At 41.4% G+C, this 16,530-nt stretch overlaps 1 protein-coding gene across 1 annotated transcript in view; it reads right to left on the bottom strand.

The window, feature by feature from the left end:
* INTU (inturned planar cell polarity protein) overlaps window positions 1-5,710 on the bottom strand; it is a 45,393-nt gene extending 39,683 nt beyond the window's left edge. The window contains exons 1-2 of the mRNA XM_074154780.1: window positions 5,545-5,710; window positions 1,219-1,805 (exon numbers count right to left, since the gene is read on the bottom strand). Coding sequence (XP_074010881.1) covers window positions 1,219-1,805; window positions 5,545-5,684 — 727 coding nt within the window. The 5' untranslated portion in view covers window positions 5,685-5,710. The remainder of the gene's footprint in view (window positions 1-1,218; window positions 1,806-5,544) is intronic.
* Window positions 5,711-16,530: the final 10,820 nt, after the last annotated feature.

Consider the following 16,530-nt stretch of genomic DNA (forward strand, 5'->3'; position numbering starts at 1 on the left):
CCCTCTGGAGTATTCTTTAGCATCCCTACCAAAAACACGTGCTAGAAGAATCAGCTAGTCAAAGCACGATTTGCCTTTTTACACACACAACATTGGAATTTCAAAAGCACTCATGCTGACTTTGCGGGATTTGTGCTACTACAGTACTAAGATTTTCATGATTTTCTAACCAACATCACATCTTTGCTCTCTCCATACGAGGGGCCAACTTCAAGCGTAATTAAACAATCTTCCATCCTACACAGACGTAGGCTAGAGCTTAAACAGTTTCACGTTTACTGTCTCTGAGGTTGGGGTCTTGTGAGCCCTCAGTCCTTTTAATGGCCTCTTGATGCTGGAGTGGGGTTATTTCTGCTCCTTCACTACTGGCCACAGAAGTTCATTTCCCTCTGTTATTCATGCTCCAGTGCTTGTCAGCCCTTCTGTGACCCAAGTTTAACTTACCACACCAGCAAAAACTAGACAAGCATTTTCTCTTCTGGGTTAGTTTTCTGCCAGGTTATTTAGTTGCATCAGCTCATGGAAGCATCTGACAAGAGCCAAACCAACACAAAAGGAGAGCTGCTATACTGGCTCACTGCCTCCTCAAACTGCAGCTCCACTATGTATTTGGAGGCCTTCAGATCACAACTGCTGAAGAAGCAGCTGTTACATTCATATGTTGCAAACTTTCTGCATAGCCTTGTTTGGATATTCTTTTGTTTAGCAAGTGTATCTTACTCAATATTTTTTCCTCATTTTTATGGACAAAATCCAATTAAAGCATATACAGTAAAGCTTTTTATCTAAGGGGGATGGTGTGGAAAAGAATAAAAATACAATATTTGGCAGACCATAGCTTTTCCCCAGTCCCACTTATCTACTGAGGAAATGCTGCATTAAATTAAAGAAGGTGGCGGTGGGGTATTTGTTTTTCCAAGTTCAAGCTGCTCAATCCCTCTACTCTTAAAGGATAGTCATCTCTAACTATATTAACACTTTCTAGTTTGTCACATGTTCTTGAAACCAGTATTATAATAAAACTGAATAGGTAACAAAACATCAGGTACAATAACATTTATTTAAAATAACACCTCAAGAATGACAAAGTAGTTGTGGTAAGTGCGTGCTTATGTCTCAGGAGTATCCAAGTCGGCTGCCTCAAAAAAAAAAAAAATTATTACAAGTCATCATTTTAAAGGAAGAGTACAAAACTTAACTATTCATTCAATTACTTACCGATCAAGATTTGGCCTGTTTTCATTGCTGAACTACCCGGCACCAAGCCATGTACTACAAGCTTCTCTTCACCAACACCTCTGATGACTTTATCCTTCCTGCCTTGTTTTTCTGCTCTTCTGCTGCTCCATGAAGACTGATGGACAATCCCTACTAAAGTCTCCAGCAGCCTCTGCTGCTCATCTTCTCCAGCACTGTACAGTTTTCTGGGATTTACATAAACATACACATCTTTGTATTTTTGCTGAACAGTGACACCCATTTTCTGAGCAGTCTGGTGTTTCAATATGGAAGTAGGACCAGTGAGGTGCACATTACAGCTTCCACTGCCTTTCTTACTAGAATGCTTTGGTAAAAGATTCTTCTTTTTTAATATTTTGGTCAATTTCTTCAGTTCATACTTTCTTTCTTTTCGTGATCCTTCTTGAATAACTTCAGCTTCATTTTCGCGAAACCTGACATGATTTACTGCCGGCATTTCTGGACAGCTGTTCTGAAGCAGAGTTTCTTCTTCACTTTCACTCAATTCTAAATAAAATAATTCCCCATTTTTCTGCACACCATCCAACCACTCAGGCTCAAGGTCACTGGGGAAAAAAAGAAGAATGATCAGTGACAGCTCTGATAAGGAAGACTGCTATGCAAGTGACATCTGATTACTTCAAGAAGGGAGGAGATAAGGAGAGTGCAAGGGAAAAAAAAAAAAAAGGAAAAAAAAGTGTTGCCTCCTGAATATTGAAAGGTCAACTGCTTTAAGTTTGCCACGAGACTAAGAGGTCTTCTTGGTCAAGTGACGGATACGGCAAGGAAAGGCATCCCTCCTGGATGTCAAAGAGTTTCTTTAAATGCCTTACAAGAAAACAGCCATTACAAAAAGCAACATTCCCTTTTCTGAAAGCAAACCAAAAAAACCACCCCCCAAATGATTTCTTTCATGTATAAGTTTTAATTAGTAGTAACATTCAAGGGCATGGTGGACCTTTCAGAGAAAAAAAAAAAAGCCATCCTATTTGTTCTCCCTCATTATTTTTTTCCCTTGGGGATTTATAGTAAGGATTCTACTGCAAGCCCTTTGGAAAGGCAAGATTAACATTTTAAAATCACCTCAATACAACATAAAAATCTCAAGATGAAATGTAGGTAACATTTTTTAAGACAAAATCAAAATAGCATACTCGAGCTCCCATGCAAAAATACACAACAAAGATGTAGAGGCAGCACTAGAAAAAATTCTAGCAGCTGGACTGGATCACTTAAAGTCACTAGCAAAATGCTGCTGCAAAGAAAAGACAAGGCAACTACAGGATGTATTAACAGTACCACCATCTGCACAGCACAAAACTTTTTTTGTCCTAATTTGGCAATGGCAATGCGTCAACCATGTCCAGTTTGGGGTAGTACATTTTAAGAAAGATGTAATAAATGGAACAAGTCCAGAGCACAGAGACAAATAGTAAGTAGTTTATAAACATGTTTTAAAGGCAAAGCCACTGAAGAAAAGACCCAAACAAAACACGATAGCTGAGAGGCAACAGGCCAAATGGTCCACTCCCGCATCTCAAGATGAACCCCAGGGTGTTACTACAGAAGGATGAGGATCAATAATGGTCAAAGTAGGAGTACTGAACCCAAACTACTCCTGCATTCCAATAAGCAAAACTGGGAAAAACCAAAATTGATAAAGGAAACATTAGAAATTTACAAAGAAATAATTTGGATTAGCAGAAACTCCTGCGATGTATGATAGCCTTTTTATTCCTTCTTTAAAAGGGACTGTGCTCTTTGTAAAAGTTCTTTCCTCTTTGAGGTAGATGTCAAAATTTCAGCTTGGATGTCAGTTCATACACTCATGTTCTCCAGCTTCATCATCTATTTTTATTAGAACCTACTATATGAACCCAGGGGAAAAAAAACAACAATTAAAACAGACTATGTGTGGTGTTTACACTGGGTCCACCCAAACAAGCACTCCAGAGAGAAGGCTCATCAAGGAGGAGCATATATGGCAAAGCCACTCTGTGTAAATAAGCTGGTGAAGACAGCAGACTGAAGAAGTGTCACAATAGCATGAATTGCTCTCCTTGAACGCATTTTCATGAGTGTACTGTAAAGGAACTGTCACTTTCTGAATACAGATCTGTACAGACATCTAAAGAAGCAAAGTCTGAAACAAGAATTCTGCACCAAGGATGACAGGTTTTTTCCCCAATGTTGTAGCTTCACAATTTATTTAAACCAAGCTAAAAAAAAAAAAAAATTAAAAAATTTAAAAATGTCTCACTTCCATCTCTCTTCCCTTGTGCCAAAACAAGCACTTACACAATAATCTGAGCTTCTATATAGGTCCGGAAGCTTCAGTCAACGGATCTAAAAGTCTGGAAGACCCACATTCCTCTAAGAGCAGTTTCACTGATCCTACATGGGTATTTCTTCTTTGGGATAAATGTCTGACAAATTTTGCCAACTGAAAATGTGCACGTATGGAACAAACATATACAAGAAACGAAGGATCCAAGTTCTGATTCTGAAGCAAGAGAAGACTGTTCTCACCCATGGAAACTCGGAAACAATAAACAGTTAACACCTATGAGCCTTGTTTTCAAGCAATTAAAGAAAACAAGAAATCAAGGGGTAAATATTTTACTGCACTGTATGATTAAATTCTACTCCTATGATACTTTGTAGAAGTTAAGATGATCATAATATTTAGTTTTCCAAACCTCTGCCTATGCAACAACAAAGTATAGCTTCATATTGCGACATCAGTTTCGTATATGCAAAGCTGCCATCCTCTTAACAGCTATGGCTGCCTAGAGGGTTTCTGATCCATCAAGTACTGAAAGTGACAGCAAATGTTAAACTTTATTAAAATAGACAAAACTATAACCCTCCCCATACACACTACTTTCCCAATGGTGTATGTAAGCTTTCACTTCACAGCTCTGTCTGAAAATAGGATTTGCATAAAATCACAGGGGTCTAACAAAAAAGACTCATATCGCCCCTATTTCTACCCTCACCTGAATGTTCCTTGGTGTATCTTGCTTTGTCCACATTATCTGTGGTATGAAGCGGCACAGTTTTAACTGTCAGAAGTTTATTCTCGAAGTCTGTAACTTTTAATCCAGAAAAGCATTCCCAAAGTTTTTCTTTCTTTAATTTAATCAAGTATGTCTGATTATAAAACCACATACAGATCATCTACAGAGGAACAAATGCCATAATCTTAAAAGAGCTGAGACCTTTCTTTGTACCTCTTACTTTGCAAAACTGTGAGACACTCTGTGTCTCCCTCCCTTTCCATTACAAGTCACACCTCAACCTCTTGTTTCTGTACTCAGAAGGCTGGAACGTTAAAGGTCCAACAGAAGAAACCATTGGGACCTAAAATTAAAGCTTCACAGTTCTGTTGATGCAATGATAGAAAAGATGTGTTTCAATTTATCCATCAGTATTATACAGTGAGTTCCGTGTTGAAAACTGTGGAACACAGGTTTATCCTCTGAACACATATAAAGGCATTTCAAATAAAAGAATTGGAAAAGAAAAAAAAAAAAAATCATCACTGCTTCAGGCAGAAATGTATTACGTTCAAATTCTGGCTTATAAACATAGGAACAAAATAAGGTAGGTGTACATCCAACAGCTTTGTCTCTCACTGAGCTAGAGATATAGGACAGCTACAAAATAAAGCATACTTAAACATGCTTCAAACCTCTCCCACTGAAGTCTTCTTCACTGTATTACATGATGAAAATAACATGCCAAATAAAATGCCATTGATTAGCCCTTGAAATACACATTTGAACTGTCAAGCAGAGTTGCTTTAATGCAGGATACAGACAGAGGGTAAATTTTTATACCAATTATAAAAACCAAACCAAACCAAAACCCCAGTGGTTGCATATATGACTTTAAAATATGTATTAGTATTAAGCAGTTGTCACCTCGCCTACCATTTCCCAAAAGGCAGCCCACTAAAATAGGAAGACTGCATCGCTCATGCTCAAGCATTTATGAACACAGGAGGCACGTCTCTCTTTCCCTTCTCCCCCTCAGGCAGTGCCCAGCCGGGCCAGAGGGATCAGCCCGGGGGCTGAACTAACGCTGCCGCTCCCCACCTCGCTTCGAGAGTTCAGCCTCACACGGCACAACGCGTTCTCTGCAAGTAAAACCAGCACGACGCCACACAAAGTAACGGGCGGAGGCTCCCGCTCGGCCGCGGCCCACCCACCGCCTCCTCGTCGGGCTCCGCTACCGAGAGGCAGCCTGACGAGAGGGAAAACCCCCGGCCCGGCCCACCCCCTCCGCCGCCCCGCTCCTTACTCGGAGCTGGCGGACAGCGAGGTGGCGCAGGAGCCGCTCTCGCTGCTGCTGCCGCCGGTGCCCGCACCCTCAACGCCTTCACCCCTTGGCGGCTCCATCCCTTCAGCCGCCGCGTTCCCGCCGTGCCCCCCAGACGCCATGACACCCGCACCCAAGTGCGCCGGGACGGCACGTGACCCGCGCCCGGCCCTTCCCATTGGTGGGCCCGGCCCGGCGCCATGGAGACGGCGGGGGGAAGCCTGGAGAGGCGGGAGCCGCCCGCCGGACGTTAACGGTCGCGGTGCCGCCTGTGAGAACCCCGCCGCCCGCAACGGGCCTCGGAACACCAGGCTTCGACAAGCAGTAATTACGCTGCCCGCCTCGGGAAGGAGGTATATTGCATTTTTCCCTGCCTCCTTTGGCTGGCAAGAATAATAATGAACATTTCAAAGCGCCCAACCTCCCTGTTTACTTCTTCAAAACAAACAGCTGAATCTCCCTAGCCCCTTGAAAGTCTTTCAGTGGGTCAATATGAAACATATAATGAGGAACAGACTGTTTATTTAGTGGTCTGATATCGAGGTCTCAGCAACAGTCCCATAAAAGAGACTATTAATGAAACTCATAGTCCTGAGGCGAGCCTCAAAGCATTGCTTATAATCAAAAACTGATCTGGAGAAAGAAACATGAGGTAAGCAGTAATTTTCATCAAGTCAAATGGTTAGCAGTGGAATACTTCTGTGCTTTATGTTATTATAATCATTTAAAGAGTTGTGAGATACTAAGATAACTTCTCTTTAGGTTAGTCAGGAACGCAGTTAGGTTAGGAAGGAGAGGCAAGGATGCGAGGCAGACACAAACAAGCTAGATGATTTGGCACCTTAAAGCAGTCAATGCAGTCTACAAATGCAAAATCATGCACAGTCGAGAGAGAGAGAAAAAAACCTGCTCGGTTTTCAGGACTTAAATTATTCACATCCGTGAAAAACAAGACCCATGGCAACCCTGCAGACAACTTGCTGTGTAGCTATGTCAGCAAACCTATCAGGACACGCATGGTGAATAAGAAGAGGGATGGAGAATAATTGTTGGAACATTTTTAATGCATTGGATTTAATCTCTGCTCAGTGGGATATTTGCACAGCTTCAGCAGCGAGGTTTTATAGTGCTGGAGCACTACATAGGAGCCCCAGAATTCTGGTATGAGATCCTGTGCTTGAAACTGTTTGTTAATAAGTGTGATTTCAAGTGAATTAACAGACAGAAATATTTTGGACTCATACCTTTACTTCAGTCAAAGCCTTAATTAAAAGATACCTATATTAAATTTTGTGGCCATTCTGAAGTGCCTGTACAAGACCTGATTTTACAGATAAATCACTGTTACGTGGATTTTAAGACTACAAACCCATCCAAAGGAGGAGAGAGAAACATGCCCTACCTAAAGAAAAAATAACTAGTTTGTTCTACTGTGGTTCCATTCGTTTTAGGACAGGATATGGTTAAGTTTTTTCCTATCTGAGGTGGCAACAACCACTTCACATGGAGTATATAATCCATGCACAGTAGACAATTCTTAAAAAAAAAAACAAAAAAACACACACACAAAAAAATCAGATATTTGGTTGTTTCCAATTGTCAGAATGAAAGGTATGCACCAACTTTCATTTTTTCTATCGCTTCCAGAACAGGTGGAAAAAATATTTTAAAAGTACCAACTTCTTTCTAAACAACTTACTTTGTGAAAACAAAATACTCTGCATAAACAGCATTTCCCAAAGAGCCTCACGAGTTATGATTTTCTAAGAGGAATACTGCAGAAGTTAGAATTTTAATAGAGATACACTGTCCCACCCTTCCTAATTCTGCTTATATTTGCAAGAACTTTTAATACACCGAAAAGCACGCTGAAGTGTTTCTGTAGAGAAGTGATAGTCTATGCCAGATGGTCCTGTGTTAGTTATGTTAAATTTCACTGAGTTCAAGAGTTGGTTAATTGTTTCCAGTTGTTTGCTCAATAAGTGAGAAATATAGGCTCTCTAAAAAGGAGGCGGCAGTCTTACACTACTTGTATTTTATAGGGATAACCATATCATGAAAGAAAGGATGATGGAAGATTTCAGTCCGCTGAGACAGGTAGTTAGGAGTCACCTAAGTATTTTTCTGAAATAAATGTAGAATTTTTGCTGCTGTGGGAACAATTAAAGATCGCAAGACGTAATATATCTCACACAGCAGGATTTTATTTTAGCGAAGACACAGATTTTCCCACACAAGCCCTCTTGAGAGGAAAGCTTCTCATTTCTTGTGCATAAATATTAGGAAAAGACTTGAAATAATTTGTCTTCTGGCAGATCCTTGACACTTAGTCCAAGTAGTTGGGCTGACGCTTCTCACTAAGGAACCCATAAGCCTTCTATGCTAGGTTCCTGTTATTAACAAGCAGATGGGAAAAATTTGCCACAGGGCATCATTGGAATCAATACTACTACTCACCCTTACTAGACAACTGGTTAATGAGCATTTAAAAGCGGATAATTAAAAAGTACTCTCTTTTGCTTTAAGGTTGTTCTGATTAGCTGTTCCTGCAGGGAACTAAATCCATGTGTGGAAATTCATTTCAGAACAAGAGTTCCTTGTTACTTTTTTGGCTTAACATGCTTCAAAAGCTATTGTGCTTTAAAAATAAGTCTACCTTGATCCACATTTATATTCAGGAGTAGACTGTAGTTAAAAGAGACAGTATGTAGGACACACCAAAGAGATATACTGGTCCTTTCTCATAAAGGAGGGAAATAACTGGGGTGTAACTCTATTTTTCAGTACTGTTACATAGATACTTAGGAACCCCTATTCCAACCACTGTCCAATATAAACTACTAATATTTTTTCATTGTTACATACTGACAGCTGATTTTTTCAACCTGATGATGAAGAAATGAGGGTGGAGAAGAAATGATAGTCTTTCTGAGCAGCTAGATTGAAGAGCACTGGGAACTTCAAGATTAGTGTTTATGACTATTTGAACTTGTCCTGTTTGGTTTTTTATTTCATGCCTGATCTTAGAAATTTTACCAGTACCCGTGATTCGCTGATGACATGCCAGATTGATTTCACCAATTCAGATTCAGCAGGCGTGTTGGGCCTGACTCGTGGATGTAGTTGAGCTCTTCTCAACACAGGGCTGAAAACTGGGACAGTGTTATGCCTCTGGTACACTGGGACAAACTAACGCTCCTTCTGCTATGAGTCAATGCTACCTGATACTTAGGAGTACCCAGCTTGTGCCCATGAGGAGCCAATGCACTGTCCAGGAGTTGTATCAGACCCCTGATTTTTCAGCAATCTCCCCTTCTTCTTCAGGGTCATTCCCCCTGCTAAATGCTAAATGCCAGCAGTGCTGTCTCTGTGCTATCCGAACAGTGCTCCCAACCGGGAAAATTCTCCAACAACTGGATCTGCCAGCTTCCTGGCTCTTTTGTACAGCATAAGCAGTATAAACAGGCCATAATAATACTGTGAGACAAATCTGACTGGATATACCTGCACTATAGTTGAATCTGTCTTTCTTACACTGCCTAATCAATAGAATTTTAAGTGTCTCTTTGCTTTCTCCCTGCCCTTCCATACTTCAAATTACAGCTCTTCATTATTGATAAAGAAATAAGGAGGCCTAAGTGACTTCTTATTGTTTCATTTTTTTCCTTTCTGCTTGTTTTCAAATCAGATAATATTTCCAGGAAAGCTCTATCAACAACTGGACAGACATAACATGATCCATTACAGATATCACATGATACACTGCAAGCAGATAAAACTAAGAGGAAAATATTTCATTTTTTAACAGTTCTGTTTCTTGCTGCTAACACCTGCTTTACTCGAACATCTAAAGAAAAACTAACAGAAAATCTGGATTGCTGAAGAGCGACATTCCAGACTTTTCAGCTATTGATTCCTATTGATTTTTTATTCCTCCAGTGCACAGCATCAGCAAAAATGAGACAGAAATATGTTCCTTTTTTCAAGATTAACGACAATATAGCTTTCCCCTATGCCGCCAAAGTCTTTCTTTACTTAGAGGCATAAGGCACACTTCGCAGGCATTCCTTAATAAGTAAGATTTTGTGATTACAAGGTTTACATAAAACCTTGTAATAACCCGAACAAGATTGAGGTTACAAAATCTTCTCTTCTCAGCTTTTCTGACATTACTGCATAGAGACCATCCACAGCAAAGTGGCATGAATTGAATAGTGACACTGGACTGTCATTTTAATTGGGATATTTACATATAAACAGACTAAATGGAGAATGAAAGCTACCTTTGTGACCAAAGGAACAGAAGTTTTGTGAGAAAACACACCAGTGCTCAATAAATAAAATAGACTCTTCTTTATGACTTTCTAAGATCTCTGAATCATCTTCCTTCTATGCATTTGGATCACAGAAAGTATTTTAGAAGAAGAACATAAAACCAACACAAGACAGCCATGAAGAATTCGGGAAGACTAGTTCAGCCCATTCTTTTGGAAAACAGTCTTAAAGAGTTCCCTCTAGCATGAAACGCAGCTGTAATTTTAAATAAGATCTTTCCTACTGTTTTTACTTCCCTTTAAATCTCGGGCTTTTTTTTATGATCACCTGCTATGCATAGCAGGCATGTCAAGCATGAAAGAAAACCATTATTTGCAGTCAGTCAACATGCAAATGTTTCAAGTATGAATAGTACCTTATTACACTGAAAGTGTACTAATATAAGCAACACCATGGGGCAGCATATTTTTAATCCAACTTTGAAATGGAACATTTTCTGTTAAGGCACTGACAAATGCATGCACAGCGTTTCAGATACCAGAGGATGCCCTGGTAGCACTTGGGCACATTTATTGCTTATCAAGTGGCTTCAGAGCGCAATGCAGAACAGGCTGATGCTGGCGTGCCCTCCTCGCTGCACTCCCCGTGTTTTCATCCTCAGTGTCCACAGGCACGGATTTTAAGTGACTATTCAGTTTGGTGCTTTGGGCTGGAGAGAAGCTGAGTTAATAATTAGTTGTTAGTTTCCACAGCAAGAGCTGTTTGGAGTTGGCAGCGGGAGAGTGTAGTTTTTCTCTGCAGTAGGAAATAAATCAATGTAGCCAAGAAAACACATTAGGAAACGGGCACTTTACAGAACAACTGGAGATGAGCCTCTCTCTTGGACACTGCTAAACGGGATGGTGTTTTCCTTGTAAAATTTAAGCGGCTCTCAGCCAGTGCAAAGAAAATGGCATTGATGGTGGCTTTGAAAGTCCTGCATTGGTCTATTGGGTAAGATCTTATTGTCGAGATTTCTTTGTGGGGCGATACTGTGGAGAATTGCACGTTAGGGATGGTGAAGGCAGGGGAAAAAGCAGCTGCTTCTCATGCAGCGTACCTCCTGCACACCCACTTAAGGAGTGCCCATCTTGGATTTGTGTGCGAGTTAAGATATTTTTCTTTTCCCTCCCTTAAGGAAGAGTTCAAAATGTGTACGGAATTAACGCAACAGAGTTCCCCTCTGGCAGCTCGTTTCCTTCCACGTGTAAGAAATCCAGACGTAGCCCCTGGGCTCCCGTTGTCCCGCACGGGCTGCGGGGCGCCCTTCAAAAGCGCATGAGGGGAGCTCCCCTCACCTGCAGGTCCACCGCTTCTCAAGGAGATGGGGGAACCCCGGGGGCGAGTCAGTGCCCCACGGGCAGCGGCCCCTTCCCTTCCCGTGAGTCCCAGGCAGCTCCCGCTCCCGCCGCCCCTGCCCCCGCGGCGGCGGGCACGGCGCCTCCCCTGCCCCGGGGAAGGTGAGGGGCGGCAAGGACACGGCCCTTCTCGCTTCCTGCCTCCAACAACAAAAGGCTGCCGCGAGCAGCCTCTCCGGAGAACCGGGTGATCGCCTCCGCCCCGCGGGCCTCGCCGCCGGTCCCCTGCCGCAGCCGCCTCCCCGTCCCCGCCACTGACCTGTGCAGCAGGACGCTCTGCACCGAGTCCAGGTCCTCCAGGTTCCTGGTGACGGGCCGCGGGATGCTGTACCTGCCTGCTCCGAACATCGCGGCCGCCCGGGGCCCCTTCATCGCCCGCCTCACTGCTGCCGCCGCCTGCCCCGCGGCATCGGGGACTGCGGGCAGCAGCGGGCAGGTGGGAGCCCTTCAACCCGCCCGCCTCCGCCGCGCCTCCCGCGCGGTCCTAGAGCCCGCCGGCGCCACGCCGCGGGGCACGGGGGAAACGCGTCCCACGCAGCTGGGACGAGGGTCTGCTGCTGACTGCCCTCGCCGGGGGGTCTGCCCCAGACCTCTGACCGGCCGCCGAGGAGGGGTGCATCACGCTATTGCACGGTATTGTTTCTCTCAGGAGCTAGCAAACCCTGAAAACGCAAGTTTCATATAAATGCAGTAAAATCATTCCTAACTGCAGCCGTTAAATTTTTTTCCCTCAGAGCTGCATCCACAGCTCCCATTATGTGATAAAATAGTTTTTCCTCACATATTTTCCTGTTGGTTAAAATAATGGAATTGCCTAGTGATTCTATTTCCTTAAGTATTAATATGAAAAATTATCAGTCTCACAAAACTTAATCCAGTCTTTGTTTCCCTGTTTCACAAAACAGTAATTACAAGAACTTTCAGATGCTTACTGATTACAGGACTCCTTACTGGTTTCCCATCTGCAAAATTCTGACACAGTATATTGAATGAACAGGGATGTGAATGTATAGAAGTGGTGTGACCCAAATCTTTGCCATTTTTATTTCTTACCCATGAATTGCCATCATTTATGTTCTCTGCTCCCTTTTACAAAGCAATCAGTTTTTTCTAACGTTTAGAATTTTTCAAGGTGTGGTCATCTCCTCTGTATTTTCTTCTATAGGTGATTTCAAATCAATAGCTAATAAGGTCTTGCAATCAGTTATTAAGAGCATCAGTTTTAGTTTCTCTCAGTTATTGTGTCTGGGATAATTATAGCAACACAACAATGAAGTTGTTTCCCAGAAATACCATTAAGAGGAGGAACATTAGCATGATACAGAATGAATAGCAAATTGGAAGCCATTTTAGCACCCAGCTCCATGGGATGTTGGCCACTACATGGAGTAACAGCTTTAGCTTTCTTGAAGACTTTGGCTTGAGTAGACGATGACAACAGTTTGGAAAGGCTGAATGCAGAATCACCATGAGTCTATGACTGGGATTCTCACCAACTAGTGTGACTTTAAAATTTCGGCATCTTCCCATTTTCTGCTTTTTTAAAATTCTGCTTGCTTGCTTTCTTTGATACCAGGTCGGAATTTCAAGAGACAGTCAAACTCCTCTGAAATCTACTACTGTCAAAGACATGGGAACCACCATCATCCACTGAGGTAAGCAACAGCAGCAGTACTGTCTAGGGTTGTGACCATAAAACCTTTGTCATAATCTTCAGCACCAGGGCTATGGTGCTAGGGAAGCTGAGGGTATACCAGGATTTTGGGTGTAAGTAGCGGTGGCTGGAGGAGCTTGAGATGTAAAGTATCAAAATAAGCATAATGCTTCCAAAGTGGACACTGTGAGAAGAACTTGCAATACCCACATTTTGATTTCAGAAAGCTGATGGAAATTCCATGGTGGTCATATACCCATCACTCTAAGAAACCCCTTAGGCACAATCCATGTTTCTAGGTGCCTGCACCAGTGGGCAGTGTGTGAGCTGAAGCTCAGAATATTTCACACACAAATGTTCTTGGAAGTATGGATCAGATAGCAAGGTTAGGATTTTTCCTCCTGTTCATAGTGATAGCTAGTTTTGTGTCTTCACGGCCTGTCTGCTATGGTAACTGAGCCCTATGAAAGTGCAGAAGAGACATTGCAGGTCACTTTAAACTGTGTGTTCACTCTTGTCTACGTGCTGAATTTAAAAAGAAAAAAAGAAAGCAAAAGCAAAGATGATCTGATGATGCTTAAATTAGCATTGATTAATCAAAAAATATTTTGTAACTCCTCTTCGAGCTAATCAGCCTTTGGCAGCTCAGCATCTGACAGCAGCATGATTAGGAGCCAGAGCTGCTAGCACTTGTTTGTATTTTCCCCAAGCAAATGAGAGGCAAAAGAGCCTACACACACATACTGAGGCTATAAATTTTAGGCTAGAATTTCATGTAGATCTGGGACTTCAGCAACTTATCTGGATCGCTAGATTCCCATCAGTCCTGCACAATGTGGTTTCCAGAACAGCATTATGTAACAGCAGCAGAGCAAAAAGCTGCAGAGATTTACTTTGCTGTATTTTTTTCACTCTTAGTGTTATTTTTATTCCCTGAGGGAGCAGAGATGTTTAATTTTGTACACAACATTTGTTGTCCAATTCGCTTAGGACAACACAAAACCCACTTCTATGTCTGGCATTTACTGGTAGAAAACAACAAACCTACCAAATATTACCATCAAAATCACACTGCATTGCCAGAAGGCCTTTCCAAGATGCTTGTCAGCTTCTCTTTGTCCCTGGGTTCCTTCTCACGGGAGAACATTTTTTGTGTTTCTTACAGCTACTGACCTAATGCTGAGCTTAATAATAAGATCATCTGCTACTAATATTGTACTTTTACATGGGCTTAAAATGGATTGTGAAGATCTTTGTTAGAATTGCTTGCAATTCAGCAGAACTAGAACACTTTAATGTAAATAGAGAGCCTCAAAACATGCCAAAATTAAAAAAGGTGACTTAGGTTTTGTGTCGCTTATGAAAAGACAGATCCAGCACCATGCTGCTGATAAACAGGCAAAATTACTAATTCTAAAATCAAATAGAATGTTTTTCTAGATATGAATTACAACTTTTACCACCTTTGGTATGCCTAGGCTCAATATCTATGGGTGACACAACTGGAAAATTAAAGAGGACCAGAAATTCGAAGTGATACAGTGGATACTTTCCGAGCCATATATTTTTTTTCCTGGATATATTTATCTTACCTTAGCTGCACATAAGTTTCTTAAGTTAAAGAGAGTTCTGAGCTAGGATTAATCCTCTAACACAACTTCTGCAAATCCCCCAGCCTTTGGCTTTTACAAGAATTATTTCAGTCGAGTCTCACAGATTTAAGTTTCACTAGAATACAAAGTGCCATTTCATTGTATTTTCTGCAATATTTTAGCATGGCACAGTAGGCGACATAAAAAGGAAGGTCACCGTTCCGTTTGAAGTCTGTCAGATCTTGTATTTAACTCTAACTATATATAGAGAACATGGCATTACAGTATATTTCCTGAATCCAATGAAATGCATGCAACTGGAGAAAGATTAAAAAGTTCTGTAATGCAGAGAAAGAAAACCATTAGGGATTGAGGAAGAAGGATATTTAACCAGGTTAAAAACAGAGCAATGACAACAAAACAGAATTTTAACAGGCACCCTGCATACAAACTAATTGCAGTATGCCTGGGCTCCCCTTCCGGTTGTGGTACTTTTACTGCCAGCTGAACTGCCTTGTGAAAGTCCTCCTGCTTTGTTAAAGAGCAATTCTGGTGCTTCTGATATAAAATAATAATAAAAAAAAGATATGGCAAAGTATTATGATGCTATGCATATGACAGAGATCTGAGATTGTAGCGTGTTTTTTTCTTAAAGAAACAGTTGTTAGGCTCTTGATGATGAGACTATTTCCTACGCTGACAGTCTCAGAAGTTTTTGAATCATAATCCCCTTTTGGAAAAGACTAATAGAGGTAGTAAAGCTACTTTTTCTATATTTGAAGACCTTTGACTTCCCTGACTTGGCTAGTAAGTTTTAGTGTGCCTAGGGGTCAAAGACTAACTTGCTTTCATTGGCTGCACAAGATGGAAATCAGGTTATCGTTACTTCAGATGTATGATTTGTCACTTATATCACTAGCTGTGTGATGTTACCACTCTGAGGATAGTTGAAATCTTTCTAAGAGACTCCATTTGTTGCACTGAATTTGAAGGGCAAACAACAGATAATCATTAATCAGTCCCCTCCTCTTGAGGCAACACATACTTCCTAGACTGTTATCCTAGCAGCAGCAACTGTAGGCTGTTGTCGGCTGCTGACCCAGGATGGGTTAAGTATGAGGCTTGAATGAAAGTGGTTGACTGTGACTCAATCTGGATAAGACAAAGGGTGTGACAAGATTGTAAGAATTTAATGGAAATTAGGAGTGCTGAGCAGGGAAGATTTGGAGGATTTATCTCTTTTAGATCATTTTTGCTCATAACATGGTGATAAGTTCATAGAAAAAGCTATTTTTTTTTTCTGCTTGATTATACCTATAAATAAGGGAGAGTGTACCTTACTGTGCTCAGTTCCCAAACTATACTCAGTTCCCAAGGGGCTATGACAAATTGTTGTTTGAGCACAAGGTTAGTTTCCTGGCTATTCTATCCTTCCTTACCTCTTTGCTTATGAAATTACCTCTGTAACAGGCAGCAGAACAGGCACTGAGAATGCATCTTACTAGCTGTAATTCATAGTCCTGCATACTAACTTAAAGACCCCGCTTACTTCCATTTATTTTCTTATGCCAAGCTGTGAACTGTGGCAGCTGAGTGTCAAGTTCACATATCTATTGCATCAAGCTAGGGTAACTGAAGGGATCCAGAGACCACATTTTCCACTCATCCGAAAACACAGATTTGAGATTTGGCAGCCTAAGGATTTATTTCTTTTCCCATCTGATTGGATAATGTGTAGTTTACCTTTTACTTTTAAATAGGAGATGGTTTATCTTTGGATGTAGTAGGCAAGCAGGGGCTGGGCTATACAAAACCCATAAAGGAAACTGATCAATTAGTACTGGATTGTTCAGTGCTGTGTTATAATGCCTTATCTGGTAAGTGGGTTCATTCACAAATATGCTTCTACTATCTTAAAAACTTAAGAATAACTGCAAAGATTAGTAAAAAGTAGTGATTTGCATTAGTGAATATAGTTCTTCAGAATCCTGACCCATAAAGAAGGAATATGCATAAATTCTGCCACTCTGTATAGAAACATTCTTCAAGC

The sequence above is a fragment of the Numenius arquata genome, chromosome 10 (assembly GCF_964106895.1).
Source record: "Numenius arquata chromosome 10, bNumArq3.hap1.1, whole genome shotgun sequence".
NCBI lineage: Eukaryota > Metazoa > Chordata > Aves > Charadriiformes > Scolopacidae > Numenius > Numenius arquata.